Here is a 25,436-nt window from a genome sequence, read left to right on the forward strand (position 1 = left end):
CTGAAACATTTTAGAAGTTAAAAGAGATGTAAAAATCTGTTTGGCCATTCTAAGTTAAACAACATTAGTTGTGATTCATTCATCAAACATGTCGCCGATGCCACAAACATATCAGGCCTAGAAGGGGTAGAACCACCACAAGAAGGCGGCACCAATGACAAGTATAAATTAACAAGACGCTCAACTATGGAAAACAAACAACAGCTAAGGTAAATGAGATATCCCAAAAATAAGATGTCATAGTCAAAAACAAGGACATAACATAGCACCTAAAACTGGGAATAAAAAGGACCACAAATATAACAGATAGTATTAATTTTTTTTAAACATAGTAGTAATTCCGTGACTGCTTCAACAACTAACAGTTGGGTTTGGGGTGTCCTACAAAACCAAATTTTATCATCAAAAGCTTGGAGGAAATCAAGAGTTAGCTTGCTACATTAGTTGACAAATCAGTACTATAATTTGTCTCAAATCAGGCAGTATAATTGATGATGTTGAAGAGTCAATTAGAGCAGCTGTCACAAAGATCTATTTTCAAATTCATAAACAAAACTAGACATTCCAAAATATACTGAATTAAGGTACAATTAACAAACAAAAATGTAAGGTAGTTAGGAGCATAGTTAAGCAACTGGCACCGAATGTGCAGTAGGGACTAAGAAGTAAGAACACCTTAATACCTTGTCATATGGTTGCTATAACAGGATGACGCGGCATTTTACAGTTTGTCAAAAGCTTTAGACTCTGCTTTTCCCTGTGAGTTGCACAAATAAAACTGCATCAGTTAACAATTTGGAAAAAGATGCACGCACAAAGAATAACAGGTCAACCAGATGATGCATTTCGAAGGAGAGTCTATACAGCAGTGGTCTATGCCAGTGATTGTTAATTTAGAACAAAATAGCAGACCACTTCTTGGGAGTTAGGGATTGAGATTAGGATTACATTACACGAGTTTAATATCCAGTAGGTAATGAACAAGTTGAGGATTGTTTCAATCATACACGAGGATATAAAATTAGACAAATTGTACCAAGCTAATCAACCGCCTCGCATGTGGGCACCTAATTCACCAAAATCATCAGCATCCACGGTGTCTTCAGGCAGCCGAACTGCATCAAGCTTCTGTTTTAGGACTTCAATTGCATTGAGTAATAGTTGAGGAGCCTTGACTGCACCAGTAGACTCAACTGTGAATATAAAACTGTCCTCTTTCGGGTAAATCTCTACAAGCCCGGACTTTCCCATAGCTTCGGCTTTCTTAATCACCTCATCATCATAGGTATAGGCCTCAGGATCAACTACAACTACCTGTAAGATGGGCAAAACAAATATACATTGTGTTCAGTATAGGCACCCCGCACCACATTATTGTTCATATCTTGAAATATGAAATGCATGCATGGAGTCTAAATATGAAAATAGACACAACCACAATGCTATCTAGTTAAACCTGTTGGCCTATTAAGATCATAACATAGTCGGATTACACCTCAAAACAAATCCTGTTCCAACTGGACCACTTGATCAAACATTACACTTCTACAAACAACTTAGACATTAGACAGGTTAGCTTATATAGATTCACAGATCAAAGCTTGTATCACCATCAATATTTATAGACCATCATACTAAGCCCATAATAAGTTGACTGGTAATAGACCTTATCAACTCTTCTGTAATTCCATCCCCTGGCTAAATTAATCTGTGCACATATATCAATCCAAGGAACTTAATATCAGAATTATGCTCTCCACCAAGGATCTTTGGGGAAGTGATCATGGTTATATACTTATATTCATTATAGGGAGGGTACAAGTGTATATACAGCAATACTCTGCATGAATATATTATGTGATTCAAAAGGCTTTTACACTGTGGACCTATGGAATACTTAATTAGCTTGCCATGCCATGTACTACCTCCATTACTTTTTAGTTGCAACAAAAAAAAAAAAAAATTTATAGTCTCACAAAAAATACCCCTTGGTCGCATCAAAAAAGTAACGGAGGTAGTATCTTAAATGGCTGAGATGGCGGGATTTTACATTAACAGATAAAAAGGGGTTTCAAAGTAGTGATGAAATTTCAATCAGATAATATTGTAGTTTATGATACAAGTAAGCCTTGTACATAAAAAGACTCCATACAACAGGAAACTAGAGGATAAAGATACATCATGCATAAAGAAATTCTTTTGGTACAAATGGCAAATTAAGAGGGTCATAAAAACAGCTAGCAAAACCAAGGTAGGGAATGAAAACATCTCCATAACAATCTCAATATATAATCGCGTAGCTGAAAAGCAAGTAAACGAAATTCGAACTTAAAAAACTCTATCACTAACCATGCTCTGCACAAGAGGCCTAGTAATAAGCATGTTGTGAAACACCAACAATTTTGAATTCTTTGCCATCTAATATTGCTCCATTTCACAAGGGGGTCAAGAGGGCATTTCATTCTCATCAACATATGACAAAACTGATCTCTCAGAAATAACCCCATCCAACCCCAATAGTTTCCTTAAATCATATTTTTTGACTACAGTAAAATTCTATTTGTGACCTGAAAAAAACATATCAGCAAAATCTGCCTTAAAAGTAAGACACAACTTATAACATAATCTCAACAGAAGCAAAATGATACAATCAAGCCAGTAAATTTAATGAGATGCCAACCTGTTGAGTATTAGGATCAATGTCAAAGACTTTAGTAGGACTGCTTTCAACCCACTCTTTCTTTTGTTCAAGTGACAATGATTCCATCATATCCTCATTGATGAGAATCTCCGGCTCATACATAAAGGTTACTGTAGCAGCAGGAGACCATTTGGCATGATCTTTTCCAATGCCTTTTCTAGCTATTGCTCTAAGCTTCAACTCTTGACCTTTACGTAACTTCACAATTATGATTCCTCTGCATAAACCGAAGACAAAAAGAACCTCAGTAACAAGATTAAATATACAAACTATGCAAAGATATTAGTTCAGTCGTGCCAAAGAAAACATAGATCATCAAGGCACAGCACGGGAATCTCAAAGAACAAAGGGAAGACAACCTATGTTTTGGAAGGACCTTTACAAAACTGAAGAGAAAACCTCTTATCAAAGATACCAAAACAGCAATCAGAGAAGGCAGCATTGGTGAGAATAGAACAAAATCAATCTAATCTTTTACAATTTGCTACAGATAGCTAATTCTATTAGTTGCAATGTCAAGGGGATGAATTTAGGAGATTAGAGAGATAGAGGGAGATAATAGGGGATAAATGAGATGAGGAGACAGAGTCATAGGTTACAAAGTAATGTTGCAATTAATTGCAACTTCCCTAAAAGGAATATGTTGCGATTAAAATATAACAGAGGAAGTACATAATTTACCCTTGAAAAATCAGTTATCTACCTTCACCACTAATCAAAGCAAGACGTATTCATGTCCTTGCATGACTTATGATTTACCAAACTCTCTAGTATATACATAATTGCTAGTCATTTATACAAGGCCAAAATTTGAGCTGGAATACAACCTAAATCAAATATGAAAAATCCCTTCTTGAGTGGTCTCTGGTAAGGGGTATGACTGAGAATTAACCCCTCCCCCCCCCCCCCAACCAAACTCCATCAATGACATGATTTAAGCTTGACGTAGTTTTTATAATGAAAAAAAGTAAATCCGCCGGTTAAAATTCCTTAAAGTCCACAATCTTTCTAATGCACGGATGTATTGAACATCATACAGACAAACACAGCAACGTAGGACAGTGTTGTCATTTACGTTTGATGGGAATGTTTCAACACTGCCATTGTCCATTCACATTTCTTCAAAAAATGTTTCTTTGAGAGTACCCAGAAGTCCAAAACATCTTCTCTATTTTCTCAACTCTTTAGTGGTAAGTTAAGCTAGGATCCAAAAATCTGAAACTAGGATTCAAAATAGTTGCTATTACAGCTCGCTGTACACTTCTTGCATTTAAATTCAACTTGCATTGCATCATTTATACATGCAGTAGCAAAACTGACCACACTCACGAGATCCAATGTTGGCATGATATATCTACTAATAGACTTGCACATCTAACACTCACATATGATAAATTTATCACCTGCTGTTCTACCTCTAAACCCTCTTCCTCAAGAACTAACATCTAGCACACCCATTGATAAGCCCCTATTCACATTAAAATCTCTCATTCATATTAAAACAATATTCCTTCTAAAGTGTTCCAGTAAAGTGTATGGCTATGAAATTCTAAACCTCCATATCCCCTGCTAATAACGGGATCTAAACTTGCTAAAGGAAAATCCAACCATTCCAACTTATATTCCACGATTTTTTCCCCCATGTATGGAACTATCAAACAATATGCACGAGTGCATATTGAAAACATGATTTGTCGTTTTACTACAATGCTATTGTTTTTTTTCTTTTTTTTCAATATTGTTCTCTGCAATGGATCCAAGTACTTTCTTCAAATTTTCTCATTGAGGGTGATCAGAACATCTCTGGTTTTCTTGACCTTTTAAAAGTAAAATAGCAACGGCTAAAAACATCTCAAATTTGCATCTGAACCAAAAAGTCACAACTAACTGCCTAATTCTAGATTGTTTTTGCAATTATAATACAGAATTGCATGTTGCATGAGTTCAATATAACACAATTTCCTGTTAAATGCCCTAACCAGTTCACTTTCTCACTCTTCTCCTCTCACACCAAAGTAACTGTTCCCTTTCAAGCTTCTTCCTAACAGAAACCAAATCATCAAACACTCATAGATAATTTCCAAGTAAATTAGAACAAAGTTATCATAAACTTCCAAACATCTTCTAAGATTCTAACATTTATTATTCAATTTAGCCCATAAGAACAAACAACATCCTGCCCATTATTGCCAATTGTGACTTATCCCATTAGTCAAATGCATCACAAAACACGTTCTTAATCCAATCAGAAGAAACACAACTAGCAATCCAAATCCCACTAATTTTCTCCCTTTACTCATAATCCCCTTCTCAGCTTCTCTACTCCGCCACCTCACTACCTCATATAGTCAAATATACCTCACTATGCTCAAATCCCTAATAATAAGCCAAAAAATTCAACTTTAGCCACCAAAAACCTAGAACTAATATAACCAAACTATTTTCCAACTCCAAAAGTCTGCATGGATTCCAATCTACTCACTAATTCCAAATTACAAGCACTCACAGCACGCATAAGGGTTGAGAAAATCCAAACCTAGCAATTCAAAACCCAGAATAATGAAGAACTAAATATACAATCACAGAAAATCCAAAACCCTAACAATTCTAAAATGCACAACCCTAAAAAGGGAAAAATCGTTTCTTTCAACAAAATACCAGTAATCAAACAAAAACTAACAACAAAGCAAAGAAAATTTGATGAAAATTGACGAAAAAATACCGATTATCAGTAGCATCATCAGAAGCAGGAGCCTCAGAGAAATCAACAGGAGTAACAGTAATACTTGCTAGTAACATCTAGCGTTTGATCACCAATACACTTAGCCCGAAGATGGAACTCCACCGAGCAATAATCGCACTGCCCATCACCGTCGCAAGCGTCGCAGTCGCGGGAGAAGCGCATGGCCATCGCACGCTCGCTGACAAGAGGGATGAGGCCGAGACGGTGAGCGATGAACTCGTCGTTGAGAACGGAGGAGTTAACTTCGATTTCGACGAGATCGACGGCGACGGTCGGAACTTCGGCGATCATAACACGGCGAAGTGCATTGGCGACGCTGGAATCGGTTTTCTTGAGCTCGAATTTCATGAAATCATCTCGCATTTCTCGGATTTTGATTTGAGGGAAACGTTGGTAGGAGATGCCCTCCATTGTTAGGGTTTCGGAGGTTTTTGATAGCAGGGTTTTTGTGAGGGAGAGAGAAAGAGGAAGCCTAAAACCCTTTGCCTGAGTGAGTGTTCGGGGTTTGGGAGAGTGGAAGAATAAATTTTGTTTGGGCTGGTAAAAGATTAAATAAAAATAGTAATTAAAAATCTTTTTTCACCAGGAGAATTAATCCTAACTCTGAGGGCATGCTTGGATTGGAGGGATGTATTACTAGGATAATAAAAGTTAAACTAAGCGAAATAAAAGTGAAAATAGGGAAGTCAAACTATCTTTTATCCTGTGCATTGTACGAGTTAAAAATTAAACTTCAATGTTTACCTACAAGTAAACTAGAGTAATTTTTCTCGTTTGATTGTTTAGATATTAAGTTACTACCTCTTGCAAACTATACCCTCTCACCATTCATCCACTACCACAATCCATGCTAGCAAGGTTCAAGGCCTCTAATGAATTTTCCTCTTGAACACCATCAAACCTTGATCGGTCGCAAAAATGCTACTAGTAACATACTCTCTATCTCCTCCCATAATTGGCATAGCTATTCCCATTTTCACTTGACTCACATAATCATCCTTATAAGTTTTTCCTAACACACCATCAACTCTTTCGGTTAGCGAGTTAAACTTAAACACGAGATCAAGATGAGCAAAGCAATTATCCTTAGTTATGTCATAATTGTGTACCCTTGATTCTTCCTCCAAAATGGGTACAACTTTAGTTGTGATCTTGAGTTTTCCTTGGACTTCAACAAGAACATTGTTGGTTTCACTAGTCCTTGTTATGGTGACCTTTGGCATTGAGGTGGACGACCATTTAGACCTTAGATGTTCTTTGAGGTATATCGGCTCACCATCTAGGGCTAACGCTAGGCGGACATTGACATCGTCCCATGTGGAGGTTTTTTGTGCGCCTAAGAAAAGACGATGGTTGTCGAAGAGAATACCTATAAACTTCACCCATGTGAAGTCACGAGTCATGTTTTCATTTCTTTTCCTATGAAGTGTGCATTAATGTGGAGGTTGGGGTCGCTCACGATCGGCAAAAGTCTCTATCTTTCTTGCCATGGAAGTAAAAGGTGATGCCATCTCCTCCTACGAAACGAGGGTCTTGACATACTGCTCCTAGATAGTCACAATAATCTACCAAGTACAAAATACTACCTCCGTTTCTGAAAGTTCGACTCACTTACTATTCATGAGGTCAAAATAAAATAACTTTGACCACATTTAATGACTTATACAATATAAATAAATTAACATATGGGATCTTATTAGATTACCCTTATTATAAAATTTTCAAATATCAATTTTTTATAATTTTCACTTATACATAGTCGAAAATATTCATGGTCAAAGATGTTCATTGGAGACCGCACAAATGTAAAGTGAGTCGAACTTTCAGAAATGGAGGGAATATATAATTAGTGACCAATTTATAACCTAGCTAAACATTTGTGAAAAAATTCAAATTATTTTTATCATCAAGGAGAACAATGGATATAAATCAACATAATATATGTTATAGAGTAATTGTGATTTTGATAGGAGTTGTTATATACAATACTTACTGCAGACTGGTTTGCAACTGGCGCAATCAACTTGACATGAAGTTGGGCAACTCGCACGACAAACATGCTCTTGATTATAACATTGTCCATAGGTCTTATTCTTGCATCGTACTCTCTTTCTTGAGGCAACACCAGAATTAGGAGGATGGAGGAGATGGTGTTAAGGGGGTAGGAGGAGATGATGTGGGGGGTTTAGGAGAGGGAGTTGCCGGGGTTGAGGAAGGTGTTGGGGATGATGGTGGAGTTTTAGGTTGTGTTGAAGGGGTGGGAGGTGTTGGATAAGGTGATGATGGTGGAGTTGATGGTTTTAGAGGCGGTGTTAATGGGGTAGGAGGCGGAGAGGGGGTTGGGCTTGGTGGCGTTTTGAATTGGGTGGTGTTGAAGGGGTGGGGGGTGTTGTATATGGCGATGATGGTGGAGTTAGTGTTGGAGGTGGGGATGACGGTGGAGTGGGAGTAGGAGAAGGTGTTGGTGTTGGTGATGATGTTGGGGTGGGAGTAGGAGGAGGTGTTGGTGAAAATGGTGTAGGAGGATAATATGGTGTTGGAGTTGGACTAGAAGGAGGTGGTGATCCGAAAGTGTCATTACCCGGACCATAAGTAGGCTTGCAAGAAGCACATACATTCAATTGTGCAACTATCACGGCAAAAACTTAGGACAAACATGCTCTAAGTAATAACACGTCCTGTACTTTTTATCCTTATACGATGCTCGTGCACGATTTTTGGCGATCCTAGGAGGAGTTGCTGCCTCCATCATAAATGACGCCAACAATATGACCAATAAACACCCAAGATAAAATATCTTGGGTAGAGCCATTTTGCAAGTCTATCTCTTAATTAAACAATCAAGCAGAAATAGCTAGGTTAATGTTATGTTGTATACGAAGGTATAACTGAGTACTATACTATCTAGCAACATAGCACATAACTACTTATATAGATGTATTCATGTGTAGGCAGTCCAGGCCAATTTGCATACATCTTAATTAATATCGGTATCTTTTGTTAATGTAAGGTGAAAGAGTTAAGTAAACTCCAACAAATGATTGGAAATATATATTTTCCATTCCTTTTAAGTCATCTTCGCAATTCCACATGCAACTACTCCGTAATTCCGTAAGACCTAACATTCATAGTTGTTAGAATCCTCCTCTTTCTCTATGTATCCCCCTTCCTTTTTCCTTGTATTTTCCTTATGTATTGTCTTCTAAGTCTTTCTCCGCCTCTTTCTCTATATATCCCCCCTTCCCTTTTCCTTGTATTTTCCTCATGTATTGTCTTCTAAGTCTTTTTTTATGCTTTCTAGGCTCTAGGGAGAATTATTGTGTTACTGTAGTTTCAGTGTTCACTAGTAATTCTCTATGTAATCAATATAAAACTCTTTAGGGAGCGAATGGTCGAATGAATCAAAGCTCCCTACCCCGTTGCATATTGCTTTAAGACTTGTGTGTTGATTAAAGCCTTTATAGATATTGTGCTTGCCTTGTTTTAAAGCATCCCCTCTAAACCAAGAAAACCTCAAAAGACGCCTTCATTGTCGTCGGTCCTGCTTGTGCCCACTTCGAAATATCGGCCGTCACAAGCCCCGACTCCGCACTCGTTGTTGACGAGTGCTTCCTTGAGATACCTTTGGTCTTTGTTGCTGTGTGCTCACGAACCCTTTTCGCTCTAGGCTTGCGTCTTTGTCGCCAAAAGACAAGAGGGCGCCGCACGATCTGGTGTCAGAACTCTCGGACCATGACAATAGGCCTTGAAGTGCTTGTGTGATTCTAATAATAAGCAAAGTCTTTAAATATATATATTGTCTTCCTAAAATATGGTATTGTGCAATATGACAAATGGAGGGTTGCCAACCTTTTCTTGATGTTTAGTTTATCATCCTAATAAACACATGCATGATATATATACTGTTGTTATCTTTCGATTTTATAGATGGCATTCAACAATTTTGACGATATAGAACCATATATTACATGTTGATTTATTTTTGGTACGAGGCTCATTATTGTCGAATAAGTCGAAAAGAGAAGTTAAGCATAAATGCATACTATTTGGATTATATATTTGATCGATCTATAATAATTTCAACTTTATCTTAAAAATACTACATAGAATAGTAATTAAATTGGACCTTACCCTCAAAAAGGAGCCACAATATTAGAAGAAAGGACAAAAAAAGGACCTTTGATTGTTAACCCTGCCACGTTGTTGGATATTATAATTTGATTTTAAAAAATGAAGCAAAATGTAAAATGTTTTTAGTGAATTGTGATAATAGGATTAAGATAATGATACTTTGTCTAGCAGAAAGAAATGCTTAGTCCCTAGTCATTCGAAATTTTCAAGCATTTTAAGCAACTTTACAGCTATTATACGTATAGATCTGGAGGAGATCGAATAAATTATCACCAAATTGAATAGTTAAATAGATTTTCTGACTAAATTGGAATGCACCTATAGTCATGTATATTTTGTGAAAGTTCGGGACTGATGTTAATTGTTGCATTGAAGGTATGTGTTACTGCGTGTTATATAGATGCAAAAAATATCCATAAACAACACACAAATTACGTGGTTTCTCCAGATTGACAAGCTCAGAGAAAGTTTAATTGATTTTGAGAAATATATTAGTCTTGTCAAAATAAGTAGGCCGGCCAATGTTAAAACCTATGAGGTTGATATATATATAGTACGGACTACGGAGTACTCTCAAAACAAAAATGAAAAAAGCTCAAACAGACTCTCGTCTTTTCTTTTAGAGTTGAATTATAATTTGGGGAAGATTTTAACTGTTGCTTACCATCACTTGCATCTTTATGTATTTTCACTCTTGTTTTGGATCATTCAATATTCATTTTTTTTTTTTTTGGATCATCAGATGTATACATATTGTTTTATAGTGTACAAACTAAGTTGTCGTCCAATATTGTGTGCAGTGATTAATGTACATAGCATTAATTAGTGCTTAATTTAATCATGTTGTGAAGGAAGTTTAATTTACTTCAACATAACATACTCCACCTCCTAGTTAGGTTCACCTGTTTTGGCTATAATATCCATATGATATACGAAATACTTCTTATATGAGCATATTGGAAAATTGGAAACTAATTCGACGTATCCAATCCAGCCTCTTGAGATAGATTAATCCATGAATTCCATTTGCAACAAGGTTTATTGCTATATATGGATAAAGACCATAAACCATATATACTGGTTGAAACCAAAGGAAATAACCTTGAACACTCACTTTCGTTACTTATCAAGTACAAAAACAAACATATTGAACAAATCTGAATAATTAAGTATATATTACTGTATATTTTAATAGATGAAGTGTGTAATCCATCATCTTACAACTTCATATAATTTTTATTACAAACATCTTAGGTATCTAATAATAAATCTTTTTTAGTACAAAGATTCTTGCATAGCATGGAAATATATATAATATTGACTTGTAATCATCTTTTGCAAACTACCCCAGCCCCTGTGCCACTAGCACAGTTCATGCTAGCAACTTCCAAGGCCTCTAATGAAGCCTCATCTTGGCCACCATTAAACTTCGAAGCCAAGCAATCAGTAGCGAAAATGCTACTAGTTACATACTCCCTTTCGCCTCCCACGACTGCCATGGCTGCTCCTACATTCACCTTGCTAACATAGTTATTTCTATAAGTTTTTCCCAACACACCATCAACTTTGCCAGTTAATGAGTAGAACTTAAAACCTAGGTCAAGATGCGCGAAGCAATCCTCGTTGGTTATCCCGTAGTTGTGCACCCTAGACTCTTGCTCGGTAATAGGTACAACCTTAGCTGTGATCTTGAACTTTCCTTCAACTTCAATAACAACGTTGTTGGTTATACTATCAACTCTTGTAATGGTTACTTGTGGAGTAGATGTGGATTGCCATTTGTAGCCTAGGGTTTCCTCTAGGAAAATTGGCTCTCCATCGAAAGTTAATGAAAGGCGGTCATTGGCATCATCCCATGTGGAGGTCTTCTTGGCTCCTAAGAAGAGACGGTGGTTGTCGAAGAGGATTCCGGTGGATTGAACCCAAGTGAAGTCACGGCCCATGTTTTTGTTTCTTTTTCCTATGAAGTGTGCGTTGATGTGGAGGTTGGGATCTGTTACGAGGCAAAAGTCTTGTTCTTTTTTACCATGGAAGTAGAAGGTAATGCCGTCTCCTCCTATGAATCGAGGGTCTTGACATACTGCTCCCGGATAGTCACAACCTATATATATAAAAAAATAAATAAAATTTCTGTATGTGGACTTGAATTTAAGACTTAAAGCACAAACTCAATGCATTACTTGTATTACAAAGCTAATTTGATGTTACTTATTGCATTAAAATTGTATTTAACCTATAAATTTACACCTTCACCTAAATAAAAAAATAAATTTTTGCCGGGGCCAGTGCCACCCAGACCCCTTAATAGATCCGCCCCTAGGAGTAATACTCTCCGAATTAGAATTAGCATTAATAATGAGCATATAGCATGATTTTTATTTGATCTTGGTATATGTATATGTTGTAGATTGCAATATTACTTGTTATAAAAACCAATTATTTTTACTCATTTAAAGTAACACAAAATTTCAAAAAATTAAAAATTAGGAAATTTAAAATAAATTCAAAAAGAAAAAGATGATTAAGCTGAAAAAAGTTTAGGATCAGATAACAATCATACTGCAGACAGGCTTGCAAGTGACACAATCAACTTGACATGAAGTAGGACAATTAGCCGGACAGACATGCTCTTGATTATAACACTGTCCATAGTAATTATTCCTGCATCGAACTTTCTTTCTAGAGGCAGCGCCAGAAGAATTAGGAGGAGAAGATGGTGATCCTGAATCATCATCATCATCATCGTCTTTCTTACCACCTTTATCATCGTCGTCTTTCTTACCACCTTTATCCTCATCGTCTTTCTTGCCACCTTTATCATCGTCGTCTTTCTTACCGCCTTTATCATCTTTGTCTCCATCTTTCTTGCCACCTTTATCGTCTTTATCTCCATCTTTCTTATCATCTTTGTCTCCGTCTTTCTTGCCACCTTTATCATCTTCGTCTCCATCTTTCTTACCACCTTTATCATTTTTATCATCACCACCTTTGTCACCATCATCATCACCTCCTTTCTTACCACCTTCATCTGAATCAGACGGAGGAGAGACATACTCATCCTCAGGAGGCGATGATCCTGGACCACAAATGGGCTTACATGAAGCGCATTCAACTGTACAACTATCAGGACAAAACTTAGGGCAAACATGCTCTAAGTTATAGCACATTTTATACTTTTTGATCTTACATGACGCTCTTGAAGGATTTTTGGTGATTCCTGGAGGAGTTGCGGCCTCTATCACGACCACCAATAACAAAACAAAACACCCAAGATAAAATACCTTGGGCAAAGCCATTCTGCTAAGAGGGTTAACATTGGTTATCATCAAGTGTTTAATGCTTAATATATTCCCTATTCACCCTAATATGAAAAAAAAAGAAAAGAAAAGTTAATATTAAACTCCATGGGTTTGGATTTGACTCCTACTCCGTGAACACTTAAAACTAAGTGGTAGGTTATTTGGAATTTCCTATGTTATAGTCACACAAATGATATGGCGAAACTGTATAGGCCTCGTCAATTAATTATTTATATTAGTGGAAAAAATACCTTCTTTTGATTCTTAAAAAAGACGGGAGGGAGTAACATTATTACATGATTTTAATGGATTTTTGTCGGAAAAAGTCCTATGAGTTTTAAACTTTTAATCCTTGCATATTATCAGTTAAACTACAGACTTGAAGTTCTAAAATACAAAAGGCAATATCGAAAGCAACCATCCTTAATATGCCTTCCATCTAGAAACTTTTGTTATCATCATTTGAATCATGATAGTGAGTAATTTGAATATCTCTTCGTTCATGTATGCTAGTGTGTAATTTGAAGTTGTATAACAATATGGAGGTAGTAGCTAATTTCACTCTTGCTAATTAAAGGTATTAATTTTGTTAATTAGGGAGAAAAAACAAAAAAGGACCTTTGATTGCTAATTATGCCACCTTTTTTTTTTCCATTTTACAAATTGATATCACTTTGATCCAAAGAAAAGAGAGGCATATATTTTTTCACATGTAGCAACACTACAATAACTAAATTAATGGGCACAATTTGATTAATTGAGAGCTAGCTTATCTTATGGTGCTTATGATTGAAGATGGATATCAGATAAGTAAGGGATTGAATCAAATTGGAGAGATTAATTATCAATTAAGAAATCAAATACTTAATATTTAGTCAATTGGGGTTTTGCCTTTTGAGGTAAGGTGGAGTTTAATTGAAGCTAAATTTAGAAAGGGATTAATAAATAATTGTCTTACAAATTAAATATGTTGCATAGTATGGCACAAAATAATTAATTGTCACTTGAAACAATTAGTGCTAGGAATAGTTTTGGATTAGTAACCTTAGGATGAAATTTAGATATTAAATTGGAATTGCCTCTACATGAAGTCATGAACATGGCCAGATTCAAAGAACATGTGTTTACTTCAGTGCCAAGTTGGTTGATATTAGACCTGGCAATCCTGACCCATACCCGATGACCCGACCCGAATGACTCGACCCATGACCCGAAATTGATCCGACTCGTCCCATACCCAACCCGAAAATGGAGTTGACCCGATCCTGACCCGACACCCGAACTGACCTGACCCGAAGTTGACCCGACCCGAAATTGACCCGAAGTGTTTGACTTGAACAAACCCGATAACTAAATTGGCCCGAACAGACCCGATAACCGAAATGTCCCGAACTAAAATTACCTTATAATTGAACTTAAAATGTCTTGTACCAAAAGTAACTCAAATTGTTCATCTTCAACCGTACCTAAGCTCATAAATTGAATTGATAGTTTTTATTATAACAATAACAAAATAAATACTCCGTATAAAATTATTCATTTGAGCTTGATTCACAAATGAAACAACCCGAACATGACCTGACCAGATTTTGATCTGACCCAAATATGACCCGTACATACTTGACTCGAAATTGACCCGACCCGAACTTGACCCGATACCAAACCCGAAGTTGACCTGAAACCCGAATCGACCCAACCTTAGCTGACCCGAAATGACCCGACCCGAAAGTGACCTGACCCTGACCCGACCCAAATGACCCATTTGCCAGGTCTAGTTGATATGGACTACAAGAAAAAAGAGTTTATTTCCAAATTGCATCACATGCTCACAAAATTATGCTAGTGAAGTTTAGAACAAGACGATTCTGATCAAGTTCGGTTTAAGTCATACTCGAGCTATGATTCAGTTGATTCAATTTTAGAGATCATATTCTAGTTGCTTCTTTCTTGATGAATAAGTTAACATGAACTCATTAGTTCTCAGGTCCAGTTAGTTTGGTTTAGGCAAAATCTTGTCTATGCTATCTCTTCATTCTTAACGATCAGAATGAAGTAGTGATAAGATGCTGCTTACTAACTGATGATACCAAATTATGAGCAAAATACTCGAATCTAACAGTGGATGGCTTCATTGAAACCATCTGAAACTCAGCATTGCTACAGGCAGCAGAGAGATTGGGTAACTCGTTGGAGACGTAGTTTTATCAAAGGAATACAGAAAACAGGACTTGGAGAAATTTATTCTAGTTGCTAGTTGTATGAGCTGTTTGAGCATTCTAGAATTTAGATTACATATTTACAATAACAAGCATCATGCAGCCACATGCCCACGGCACAGTCGGTATGGACTTTAAGCGATCTGGCATTTCTACATAGTATGATCACTCGAAGTCGTTTGATATCCAGAGTCCACTGCCAGAAACTCATAATTCCTGCAATGAATCACAAACCATAGTTCATTCGCCAGATATTATGCTTCTATTCTGGTTGTGATTCAACCTTAATTGCACAAAAGACTACCTTTCTATCAGGATGGTAGTGAAATACAGAAAACAATTCGGCAACTCTAGCAAAATGGTATTAGTAATATATTCAAAATGCTACAGCAATAATGTACATAAGCACATAAACACAAATTTCAACCTTGGAACAGGCCAACAAATGAGGCTTGACAATTTTCACTTTTCCTGTATTTTGTCAAGCCTTGAGAGGTACTCCGTAAGAGAGAGCACATAGTACAAACATTTGAAAGTTTACAACTATTAATGTTTTCTAGCAGTACTTGAAACAAATTGGAATAAGATCCACCAACTTATGGTGTTTTAATTATGTAAGACAATTTGCTTAAAACAAAGTGCATCCCAATCAGCCTTTGATCTAATTGGAACGAAATCAACTTACATTCAGAGTTTCATTTTATGAGAATGCATCTTATAGGTGATCCCTCAGCACCAAGCATCCTTAGGGGCAAGCAATGAACATTGTACATTCCTGCAGGGACGCCGTCCAGCTTTAGAGCTTCTACGAGTATAATTTCCTGCAGCATAACAATAGGATTAGTACTACCGCCACACTAAAACTGTTGTGATTCTACCTTAACACAGTAAAAGAATGCAACAATTATTAAGGAAAAGAACAAAAACTCATACACTTCTCATCACATTGTCATTTTAAATTACATACAGAACTGCAGATGACATGACACCCTAAATTGCCAGACCCAATTTTCAAAAGTTACATTCACAGTTTCACACCTATAATACCCTTCCAATCCCAGTGGGAAAAACCAATGTCTATGGCTACATGATGGCCATTGGTTACATACACGAAATCAAACCCAAGGAATTTGCCCCTAACGAAGGCCAGGCCATATAATGCTTTAATGAACCTAGTATGGAACCAAATACACCCAATAAAAAGTCAGATTGAGTCATTTGAATAGAAAGTTATGTTTTCAGAAGCTCTGCAAACCCCCAAGGCTTTTCATCTGCACAAGTACCAATTGTTTTGTATGTTGTATTTTCAGAAGCTCCGTCTTGCCCCCAAGGATAACTTCCAGTTCACATAAGTTGTCTGCACTCGAAATTTCTAATCAATGTTAGCTGATATAACCAATGAGGATCAATTTGAGCAAAGTTCTTACCCTGCTTGCGAGGAAAACAAGATGAGAAGAAGCCAGGTGATCATATGCAGCAGCAGATAAGTAATCAACACCTACAACATTGATGTGATATTAGTAAACTGCATGTAAACTGTCTTATAATATCACAGATTTCAGCATTGTTCATTTATGAACCTCTTCAAAGGATGACAGCAACAAACAACCTAATATCCATCAGGACCATCACAAACACATTTTCTTAATTTCATTCAAAACAGAACAACGGAGACTTGAATTGTATATAAACATTTATAAAACAGCATATAATTTCATTCTACCAAAGCGTGAGAAGAAAATGCCAAACAACTCAAAAGCTGCCTCCGTCTCAATAGTTTGTGAAAATTGATTGATGGTCAATTTTTTGTAAAAGAGCAGCTAAATAATTACATTTCTGATTTCAAGGGATATATTTCCCACTATGACATTATTTGACTGACAGGTGAAGCAAATTATCTGCAGACTGAAGGGATGTGGAATCCTTGTGAAAAAAACTTACCAACAAGCTTGATGTCTGTATTATCCACCAACCATTTTGCCCCATCTTTCATGAAACCCACATAGCTAGTATCAAACTCCGTATTGAACATGAGGCCCCTAGAATGACAAAATTACATTTTTAGAATTGTTGCACCTTTGGACAAAATGATTGAAGAACAAGATGCAGAATATGTCAATGCAGTTCAATCGTGATAGATTTAAGCTACGGTACACTCTTCTAGCAATCTTGTGCAGGGAAGCAAATATGATACTAGGCCACATGCCAGACCTGGCTAGTTGTACCTTGGTCCTTGCCAATAAAAAAAAAAAAAAAAAAAAAAAAAAAAAAAAAAAAAAAGGTAGCTAATGGATGATCAAGTATGTTCAAGAACAGCACCAGATGTTAAATCTACCTGTCTGTGTTAAGAGTTCTGAAAAGCACACGGCGTACTCCTTTTGGAATGTGTAGTGACTTCATTACATCCGCTGTGAAAAAATAGGTATATATGGTGTTGTTAGTCTATTATTCAGTGACAGCATTTTAGGGATACAAGTGAAACCATTATTCTAATAGCTTTTTTTCCCCTAAATTTTTCTAATGCCAAGTAACCAGCTCATCAGAGAAATGAAAACTCTTCAGTTAACCTTGCACACTTTTAAAGGCACAAAACGAGAAGGTGAACAAACAGAATTTTAGGAGGGGTACCAGTTATGTTGCTATCCCTTGGTACATCAACCAAAAGGGCAGGACCTGTAATAAAAAACAAACAACAGCAATAAGCAATAAGCAATTAAATGATTAACAATATCTAATCATTAGCCAAATATCCAAAAATCAAACAAAAGCCAATTACTATCAATTCAATAAAACTAATATTTTACGAAAGAGTAGAATAACAAGCATCACCATCATCTTGCTAAACATAACAGCAAATACCCATTAACTCTAGATAATGATGTAGTCTGACTCAATCTCAGGTCTTGAGTACAACCACTACAAGTCTATGACTTTATCAAATAAGCCACTTTACCTGATAAGCTAGCAGTCAACCAGAAACAGCAATAACACAGAACTAAAATCATTGATCCAACAAATAATTAATTTCCAATTAAAACCCAAAAAAAAAAATGTAATTTCTCTGTATTACCATTAAGGACATCAAGATCAAGAGTATCAACATCAAAACCAGCCTCGAAATAGTGATCAAAGAAGTGGCTAGGAGCATCAACATGGGTACCAGTATGAGTGTGAAATTTCATCTCAGAGAAGTTGGCTATGGAACCATTTCTCATGGTCTTAAGCAGCCATATAAACTGCCCCAAACTATCAGGCATACGTAAAAAGTCCGGCATGTTTGGAGTGATGCGGTGGGTGATGTCGATGATCCGGCCTGCTTCGCCGAAAGTCTCTACGCTCTGGTGGATAAGGTTGCATGATTCTCCGCCGTGTGCGGTGGTGTAAAGGATGGTGATGATGAGGAGGAAGAGAAGGTGGTGGTTGGAATTCATGTTGGAGTTTAGTGAAGTTGATTAGTAAGAGTTTGACACGGATATACCATTGATAAGGATGTAATATACTAAAATCCATATGATTGTACGAGTGGAATAAAATATGTCAAAGTTGATAATTCACTGTTTCATATGAAAACGTCCCGCTCTTTTTTCTACCTCATTCACAATTATTACTCCGTATTATACCCAACTAGATAATGTCCGAGTCATGCTCGGGTTTTAAAGTTAATACGGAAAAGTAATTGAAATATAGAAGTCACTATATAATTGTAAGTTAATAGTTAACCTATAAATAAATAATAAAATTTGTTAGTTAATTTGTAATTTAAAGTGGGTAGAAAAATGTGCATAATAATAAATAATTAGATAGTAATACTCTTAGGAAAATTAATAATTATGTAAAATAAATAAAAAAAAAAAAAAAAAAAAGAAAGAATATAGGAAGGAAAATTACCAGTATAGAGTAAGTAATAGATACTCCACACCAATTAGCAATTAGTACTGTTTTAGATTTGAATTTTTGGTTATTATTAAAAGGACCAAAACGTCAAGAATTCAAAATACACTTAAAAAAAAGGTAAGCCATGTTAAAATTTTCAATTTTTGATCAGATTAGTTGTAATCAAACTTTGACCGTCGTTAAGTGTAAAATTGTAAAATGAGGTGATTATGTAGGTACGGATGGGGTATACTAGTTGAAAACAAGGTTTCACCATCCTGATTACTGTACATGCAAACCACAAGGATACACTGAAAATAAAAAGAATGATAAAATTAAGATGTGATTTAAATGGTATTCTTAATTTCTTATTCCAAATTTATAATCCACTATTCTGGAATAGATTAAAATCAAGATCAATCTAATCCAATTTGCATCCAAAGAAGTTAGCCAGCAGATGGCTTTATGTAGAAACAATACAAGACCCTGTTTTGTGTTCATCACAGCAAGTCTGCCATTTTGGGTGTTGGTCGAAACCTGGCTAAATACATAACCAATTTACAATAATATGTCATGACACAATATCTACTGCAACGTAACATGGCACAACATATATAATCTCTTCGATCACTTGCAACCATCAGTTACCAGCCTTACCACATTCCACTTCCAGAAACCCATCCCTGAATCCATAGTCCACAACTCCACACATCAGAAATGCTCTGTCAAGTTGGAGATTCACCTGAACAAAATCATGTGCATATAAATAAGGTGAAGGGGGCATCAAAACAATAATAGGAACTCCAGCAAATCCAACGCAGAGGAATCTACTTACAGTGGAAGCATCACTTTATTAGAATGCATCTTATAGGTGCCCCCTCAGCAACAGACAGCCGTGGAGGCAAGCAATGCACATTATACATTCCTGCAGGGACATTATCCAGCTTTAGAGCTTCGACTAGAATAATTTCCTGCAGCATGACAAGATGATCAGTGTTATTCCTACTAACTATTGACTTAAAAAAGAGAAGGCATATGTACTTAAAGGTAAAAAGCACAGAGACAAGGAACTCATAAACAATACAAATTCTCTTGTTTCGGATCAATAGAAGAGAATTTAATTGCACGTTGCAGCATATGAGAATGCTATAGTTGGGATTTGGGAAGATGATTGAACATCTGTTAATACCAAGCCATATTAGTGGCAAGAATTTATCCTTCTATAAAAATATAGGCCGAAAATTTATTTCCCAATTAGACACGATGTTCATCCCAGCTTGACTGATTTCTATATTAAATCCAGTCACAAGTTTAGTTGAATTATCAGTATAAAGTAGCAATTATTTTGAGGAGCTTGGCAACACTCTTGGGCATTTACATTTTTATACAACAATCCCCTTGTGTGACACTTCACTAGATCTTGCCTTTCCTTTCCAGAGTTTTAAAAGGAATAACATGAAGACCCCATACACTGCTTTCCTCCTTAAGTCCTTATCACAAATATTACAATGTTCCAAGGATCCACCCTCAAAGCTATAATAAGAAGTTTAACTGAATGCAAGCATGTCACCTACTAAAAAAAATTTGAAGTAGGCTCTTACCCTGCTTTCAAGGAAAACAAGATGAGAAGGAGCCAAGTCATCATACGCAGCAGCAGATAGATAGTCGATACCTACAATGCCAACAAGATTATTAGTTCCATCTTAAGTAGAGAATTTTAACTTCCCTACATAGTTAAATTTTCAGTAATGTTCTTTTATAAGCATCTCAATACACCAAACTTCAAAATGTAAAACAACAACAATCACCATCTAATATCTATCAAGCCATTGCTGAGGTCTCAAAAGCCAAAATAATATGCAACTAGAACAAATTATCACGAATGTAAGTGATATGGCCTAATATTGTTGATTCGGCTTGCCTCAAGCACAAGATAAACTACATAATCAAATAGCTTTGTAAGGAAAACATGCCATGACTTGACACATTAATTTAACAGAGATAATACTTTGACTGATTAGTGATTAGGAGTAAGTATAAGGACTGAAGGGGTGGTAAAATCATACAGTAAAAACTTACCAACAAGTTTGATGTCTGTATTATCTTTCAACCATTGAGCACCATCCTCCATGAAACCCACATAGCTAGTATCAAACTCCTTTTTGAACATAAGGCGCCTAGAATGAGAAGAATTATAAATTTCATTATAAATAGTAACCTTGGGTCCTTGGGACAAAGCATCAACAGAAGACAAAAAAAAAAGAGGAAATTTCCAGCTAAAATTGTCACGGATATCATTAGATCCTAGCTTCAGTAACTTGGAGGGAGAGAGAGAGAGAGAGCAATCAATAACATTGTGAATACATGAGAAATTTTTACCCAGAAAACTATCACTTGACTGGAAATACAATCTTTGATTCACAATTTCTACAGGACTCACGATCAGTTAAATTTAACAAGACTAAAAGTTTTCAACAAGTTCTATAGCTGTCCTTTTAATTCGGAGTACAATAATCTATGCTAACACCCATATTTTCTATGAAGCTTATTAGGTACCAAGTTATAAGTCTGCTAGAGTAATAAAAGTGTATACCCAGTTGGACAGTTAGCAGACCTACTTGCCTGGTCTAGCTGCTAAAGCACTATGCTTAAAGCAGAAAGAAATGATAATAACACTTGAGCCAGGCACTACAAGCTTGACTAAGACAAACCCAAAACATGCAATGATTTCAGAGCTTCTTTTCCCCAAGATTTTTTTTTTTTTTCTTTGCTTTTTGACCAGACAAGGAAGGGGCCAGAGGGGAGGGTGGATTACATAATCAGCTAAGTGACAATATTTTTCATCTACTCAGAATCCTAATAAAAACTCTGGACCACCACCAAACAAAACCCCTCACCTATCCCAATTGGGTGCATCAAGCAAGAAGATAGGCCACAATAGTGCCAATGCTTTTTGACATGACTCCAGCGAAACTTATGAACTAAAAGTTAGCGAAAACACAGTATATAACCCTTTACGAGGTGTGTGAAGTGGCTGATACAAAGCAACAATATGCACCAATAACCCAGCTCATAAAACTTAATGAAGTGGCTCCCACCAAGGTTTCCGTCAGTCAATAGGCTTCACCAAGGGCAATAAATATATCAACCCATTTCAGTTGTGATAGCTTATAATACGGTCCTTAAAACAGACTTATGCACAGAAGCAACCAAGTCTCCACATCACATGCCAAAAAAACAACCTGGCAAGGCGAGTTGTGATGCTTCATAATTGCAATATACTCAAGGGAATGGTCTTGTGAAGAAATAATGTGCGAAGTGATTGCAATGAAAATTGATAAGATTTGGGAGGTTAGTTAGATACTTAGATACCATAGTTGACATCTCCAATAGAAAGACCTCCACATGACAGAATGCCAGGAAATTCCTACACAATTATGCAGCCCACAGCAATACAGTTTGCAAGCATAATGTAGGATGAAATTTGGTCATAAGTTATCTCTGGCATTTCTTTATTGCGCACACCAAAAGGCAATGAAAATTCAGCTATCCCTATAATAAACACCCAATATTCCATTCTTGTGTACATGTTCCTATAACTATGAGGAATGGCTATGGAAAGAATGCCTAGTAATTTAATAACTTCAAAAGAGAAAAGCTAATAGATGATCACATATGCCAGCAGAAAGAAACAGCAGGTATCAATTTTACCTGTCTGTGTTTAATGTTCTGAAAAGAACCCGACGTACTCCTTTAGGAATGTGTAGAGATTTCATCACACTTGCTGTAACAAAAAATGTTCACAATCCCATCAGTCTATTAATCCATTTCAAAGCCCTAGCTTGATTAGCTTCCTAATAACAGAATATGCAATATATCATTTCAAATGCTACAGAAAGTCCATGCATTCAGGAATTCACAAAGGAAACAAACATGATACAGGACGCTGTAAAACTATGCGGAGTCAATAAGCACTGATCAAAAGCGATGTAAGACTAATCTATTAATTATTAATAAAACAAGCCATGCTAACATCATTAAGGGAAACATGTCAACTTCTAATGAAAAAATATCCCGCCTAAACTATTTTTGACATCATCCTCTTTAGTTCCAAGACTAAATAAATACTTCTTTAAAAAAAAAATTAATGAGTTTATGATTACACATCATTCTAATAGAAGAATAATGGCAATTATTTTCAGAAAATGACTTAAGATTGTAAAGACTGACATCTCTACAGGTACTGCAGTAAACAGCTTACAAACAGAAGTTACAAGAATCATTACTTAACCCCTCTATTTCATAATACTTACATATAATGCACGCAAATCCATTAGGATATAACTTTATCAGCTAATATCTCTTTTAAAAAATTGATATAATGCTATGATTTTTTCGTTGTAAGTATAAAGAGCAACTAACATCAAAGTTCAATCTCAAAACCTGTGTATGCCTTATTGCTATCCCTTGGTATTGATAAATCAACCAAGGGTGCAGGAATACTCATCCTAGTGACTTTACTTTCGACAATCCGAATTCCCACCTTAAATTAACTGATCTTTAACAATAATCATCCCAGAAAATGCAACTTACAGCCTAACAAGTACTTCCTCCGCTCTAATAATATTGCAAAAATGGACTTTTTGCACTATTCATCACTCTTGTTTAACCATATAATATGATTTATACGTTAAGCAAAATATAGTCACTTGGGGTCTTGTTAGATTCATCTCATAAAAATAACTTTCACAGTATCAACTTTTACACAATTATTATAGATATTTGACATATAAAATGTGGATGCGTAATTTCATCCTTATTGCAATATTATAGGAACGGAGGAACTAACAACTAACAACCTTTTAAACAAATTAATCATTTTCACAACAAATGAAGATCACAAACCAACAAGTACTGAAGTAAATAGCAAACAAAGAAAACTTTGAACTTAAAAACAGTACCAGTTATGTTGCTATCTCTTGGTACGTCAACCAATAGTGCAGGACCTGTAATCAGCAACAAAACACAGTAGACAGTACAAATAAGAAAATCAACAACCAATTAATAATACTCCGCATCATCATAATCATTAACTGAAACACTACCCAAAAAATCAACTAATCATAAGCAACTAAATATAACCATCATCTAATTTAATCCCCATATCAACAGGGAACACGAGAAACACCATTAATAAATAGTCATACGACATCTCGATAATAATAATCATCAACCCACCAAAGAAACTTAAAAATCAAAAGTATACCATTAAGAACATCAAGGTCGAGGGAATCAATATTAAACCCAGCATCCAAATAATCATCATAGAAATGACTAGGAGCATCAACGTGGGTCCCAGTATGAGAGGCGATTTTCATCTCGGAATTGTTAGCGATGGAACCATTTTTCATACTCTTAACAAGCCAAATGAACTGACCAACACCATCGGAAGATTCAAACGCCGGCATATCTGGCTGTATAAGGTGGGTAATGTCGATAATTCGTCCATTACCGTAAGTTTCCCTTCTTTCCGGGGTTACGGCGGCGCCGAAGAATCCGCATGATTCTTCGCCGTACGAAGAGGGGTATGCGGAGGTTGTTGCGGCGGAGAAGGTGGCGGAGAGAAAGAGGGTTGCGGTGGTGAAGATGAGGAGGAGATGGAGTTGGTGATTCATGGCGAGAGAGTTGGTGGGAAAAGACTGAAGTTGTTTGGAGTTGAAGTTGTTCGGAGTTGGGAGAATTACTGTTTTACTACTAAGTATTTAAAGACTTAATTTATCTTATCTGAATTACAATACTCGGTGACTTATCTGAATTTATTAATCTTATCTTTTTGAAGCCAATTTATTAATCTTATCTGAATATATGAGTAGTTGTAATTTGGAGTTGAATAAACCCTTATTAGTTTTTATCAAAACTTATTTTTCTTGAATTTATCTTATCAAAACTTATTTGACCTTATCATAATTCATTTTTCGTTAAATGAAAGAAAATAAGGTAAACAATTGAACTTATTATTGAAGTTGAATGCAAAATTGTTTTTAAGCAAAAATTAATTAAGATATTAGTAAGAATTGATAAGAATTGACTAGTAGTCCATTAGTCTAGTCTATTCTTTTGACCGTTAATGAAGACTTTTTGAGATTAAATTTTGTCACAAATGAGACTATAATTTGTGTAGCTAGGACATGGTAAAACTAATTGGCTTGAAGACACTATTTCTTCAAGTTTTTTCATACTGGAATTTCGCAATGCTGATATGAGTCATAAGGTATTAAAATAAGGTTGAGATTTATGGAGTACTAATTTTCAATAAGAAGCTACGAGTAATTGCCTAATTGGTAATCAATTTGAAAATTAGAGAGTACTCAGTATTATTTAAAAACTTAAGTTACCTAACCTATCCTAAATTGTTTGGACCCATATTGAACATGATTTGAAACACTCAGATGTCACATGATCTCATACTCCAT

The 25,436-nt window shown here is 36.0% G+C and overlaps 2 protein-coding genes and 3 pseudogenes across 2 annotated transcripts; all 5 read right to left on the reverse strand.

Annotated features, from left to right (window-relative positions):
- Positions 1-143: 143 nt before the first annotated feature.
- LOC110718768 lies at positions 144-5,971 on the reverse strand (annotated as a pseudogene).
- A 342-nt stretch (positions 5,972-6,313) lies between these two features.
- LOC110718972 lies at positions 6,314-8,256 on the reverse strand (annotated as a pseudogene).
- Positions 8,257-10,762: 2,506 nt separating this feature from the next.
- LOC110718769 lies at positions 10,763-13,054 on the reverse strand. The gene is made up of 2 exons (XM_021897669.1): positions 12,136-13,054; positions 10,763-11,676 (listed from the first exon to the last, which is right to left on the reverse strand). The coding sequence occupies exons 1-2, from the start codon at positions 12,899-12,901 to the stop codon at positions 10,904-10,906; spliced, it is 1,539 nt and encodes a 512-aa protein (XP_021753361.1). The 5' UTR covers positions 12,902-13,054; the 3' UTR covers positions 10,763-10,903.
- Positions 13,055-15,549: 2,495 nt separating this feature from the next.
- On the reverse strand, positions 15,550-18,600 carry LOC110718773 (annotated as a pseudogene).
- A 698-nt stretch (positions 18,601-19,298) lies between these two features.
- On the reverse strand, positions 19,299-24,706 carry LOC110718772 (kynurenine formamidase-like). Its single transcript, XM_021897671.1, has 7 exons — positions 24,230-24,706; positions 23,925-23,969; positions 22,675-22,747; positions 21,043-21,140; positions 20,565-20,635; positions 19,799-19,934; positions 19,299-19,705 (listed from the first exon to the last, which is right to left on the reverse strand). Exons 1-6 carry the CDS (start codon positions 24,636-24,638, stop codon positions 19,809-19,811), a joined length of 822 nt encoding a protein of 273 aa, XP_021753363.1. The 5' UTR covers positions 24,639-24,706; the 3' UTR covers positions 19,299-19,705; positions 19,799-19,808.
- Positions 24,707-25,436: the final 730 nt, after the last annotated feature.

This window comes from Chenopodium quinoa, unplaced genomic scaffold (assembly GCF_001683475.1).
Source record: "Chenopodium quinoa cultivar QQ74 unplaced genomic scaffold, ASM168347v1, whole genome shotgun sequence".
Lineage (NCBI taxonomy): Eukaryota > Viridiplantae > Streptophyta > Magnoliopsida > Caryophyllales > Amaranthaceae > Chenopodium > Chenopodium quinoa.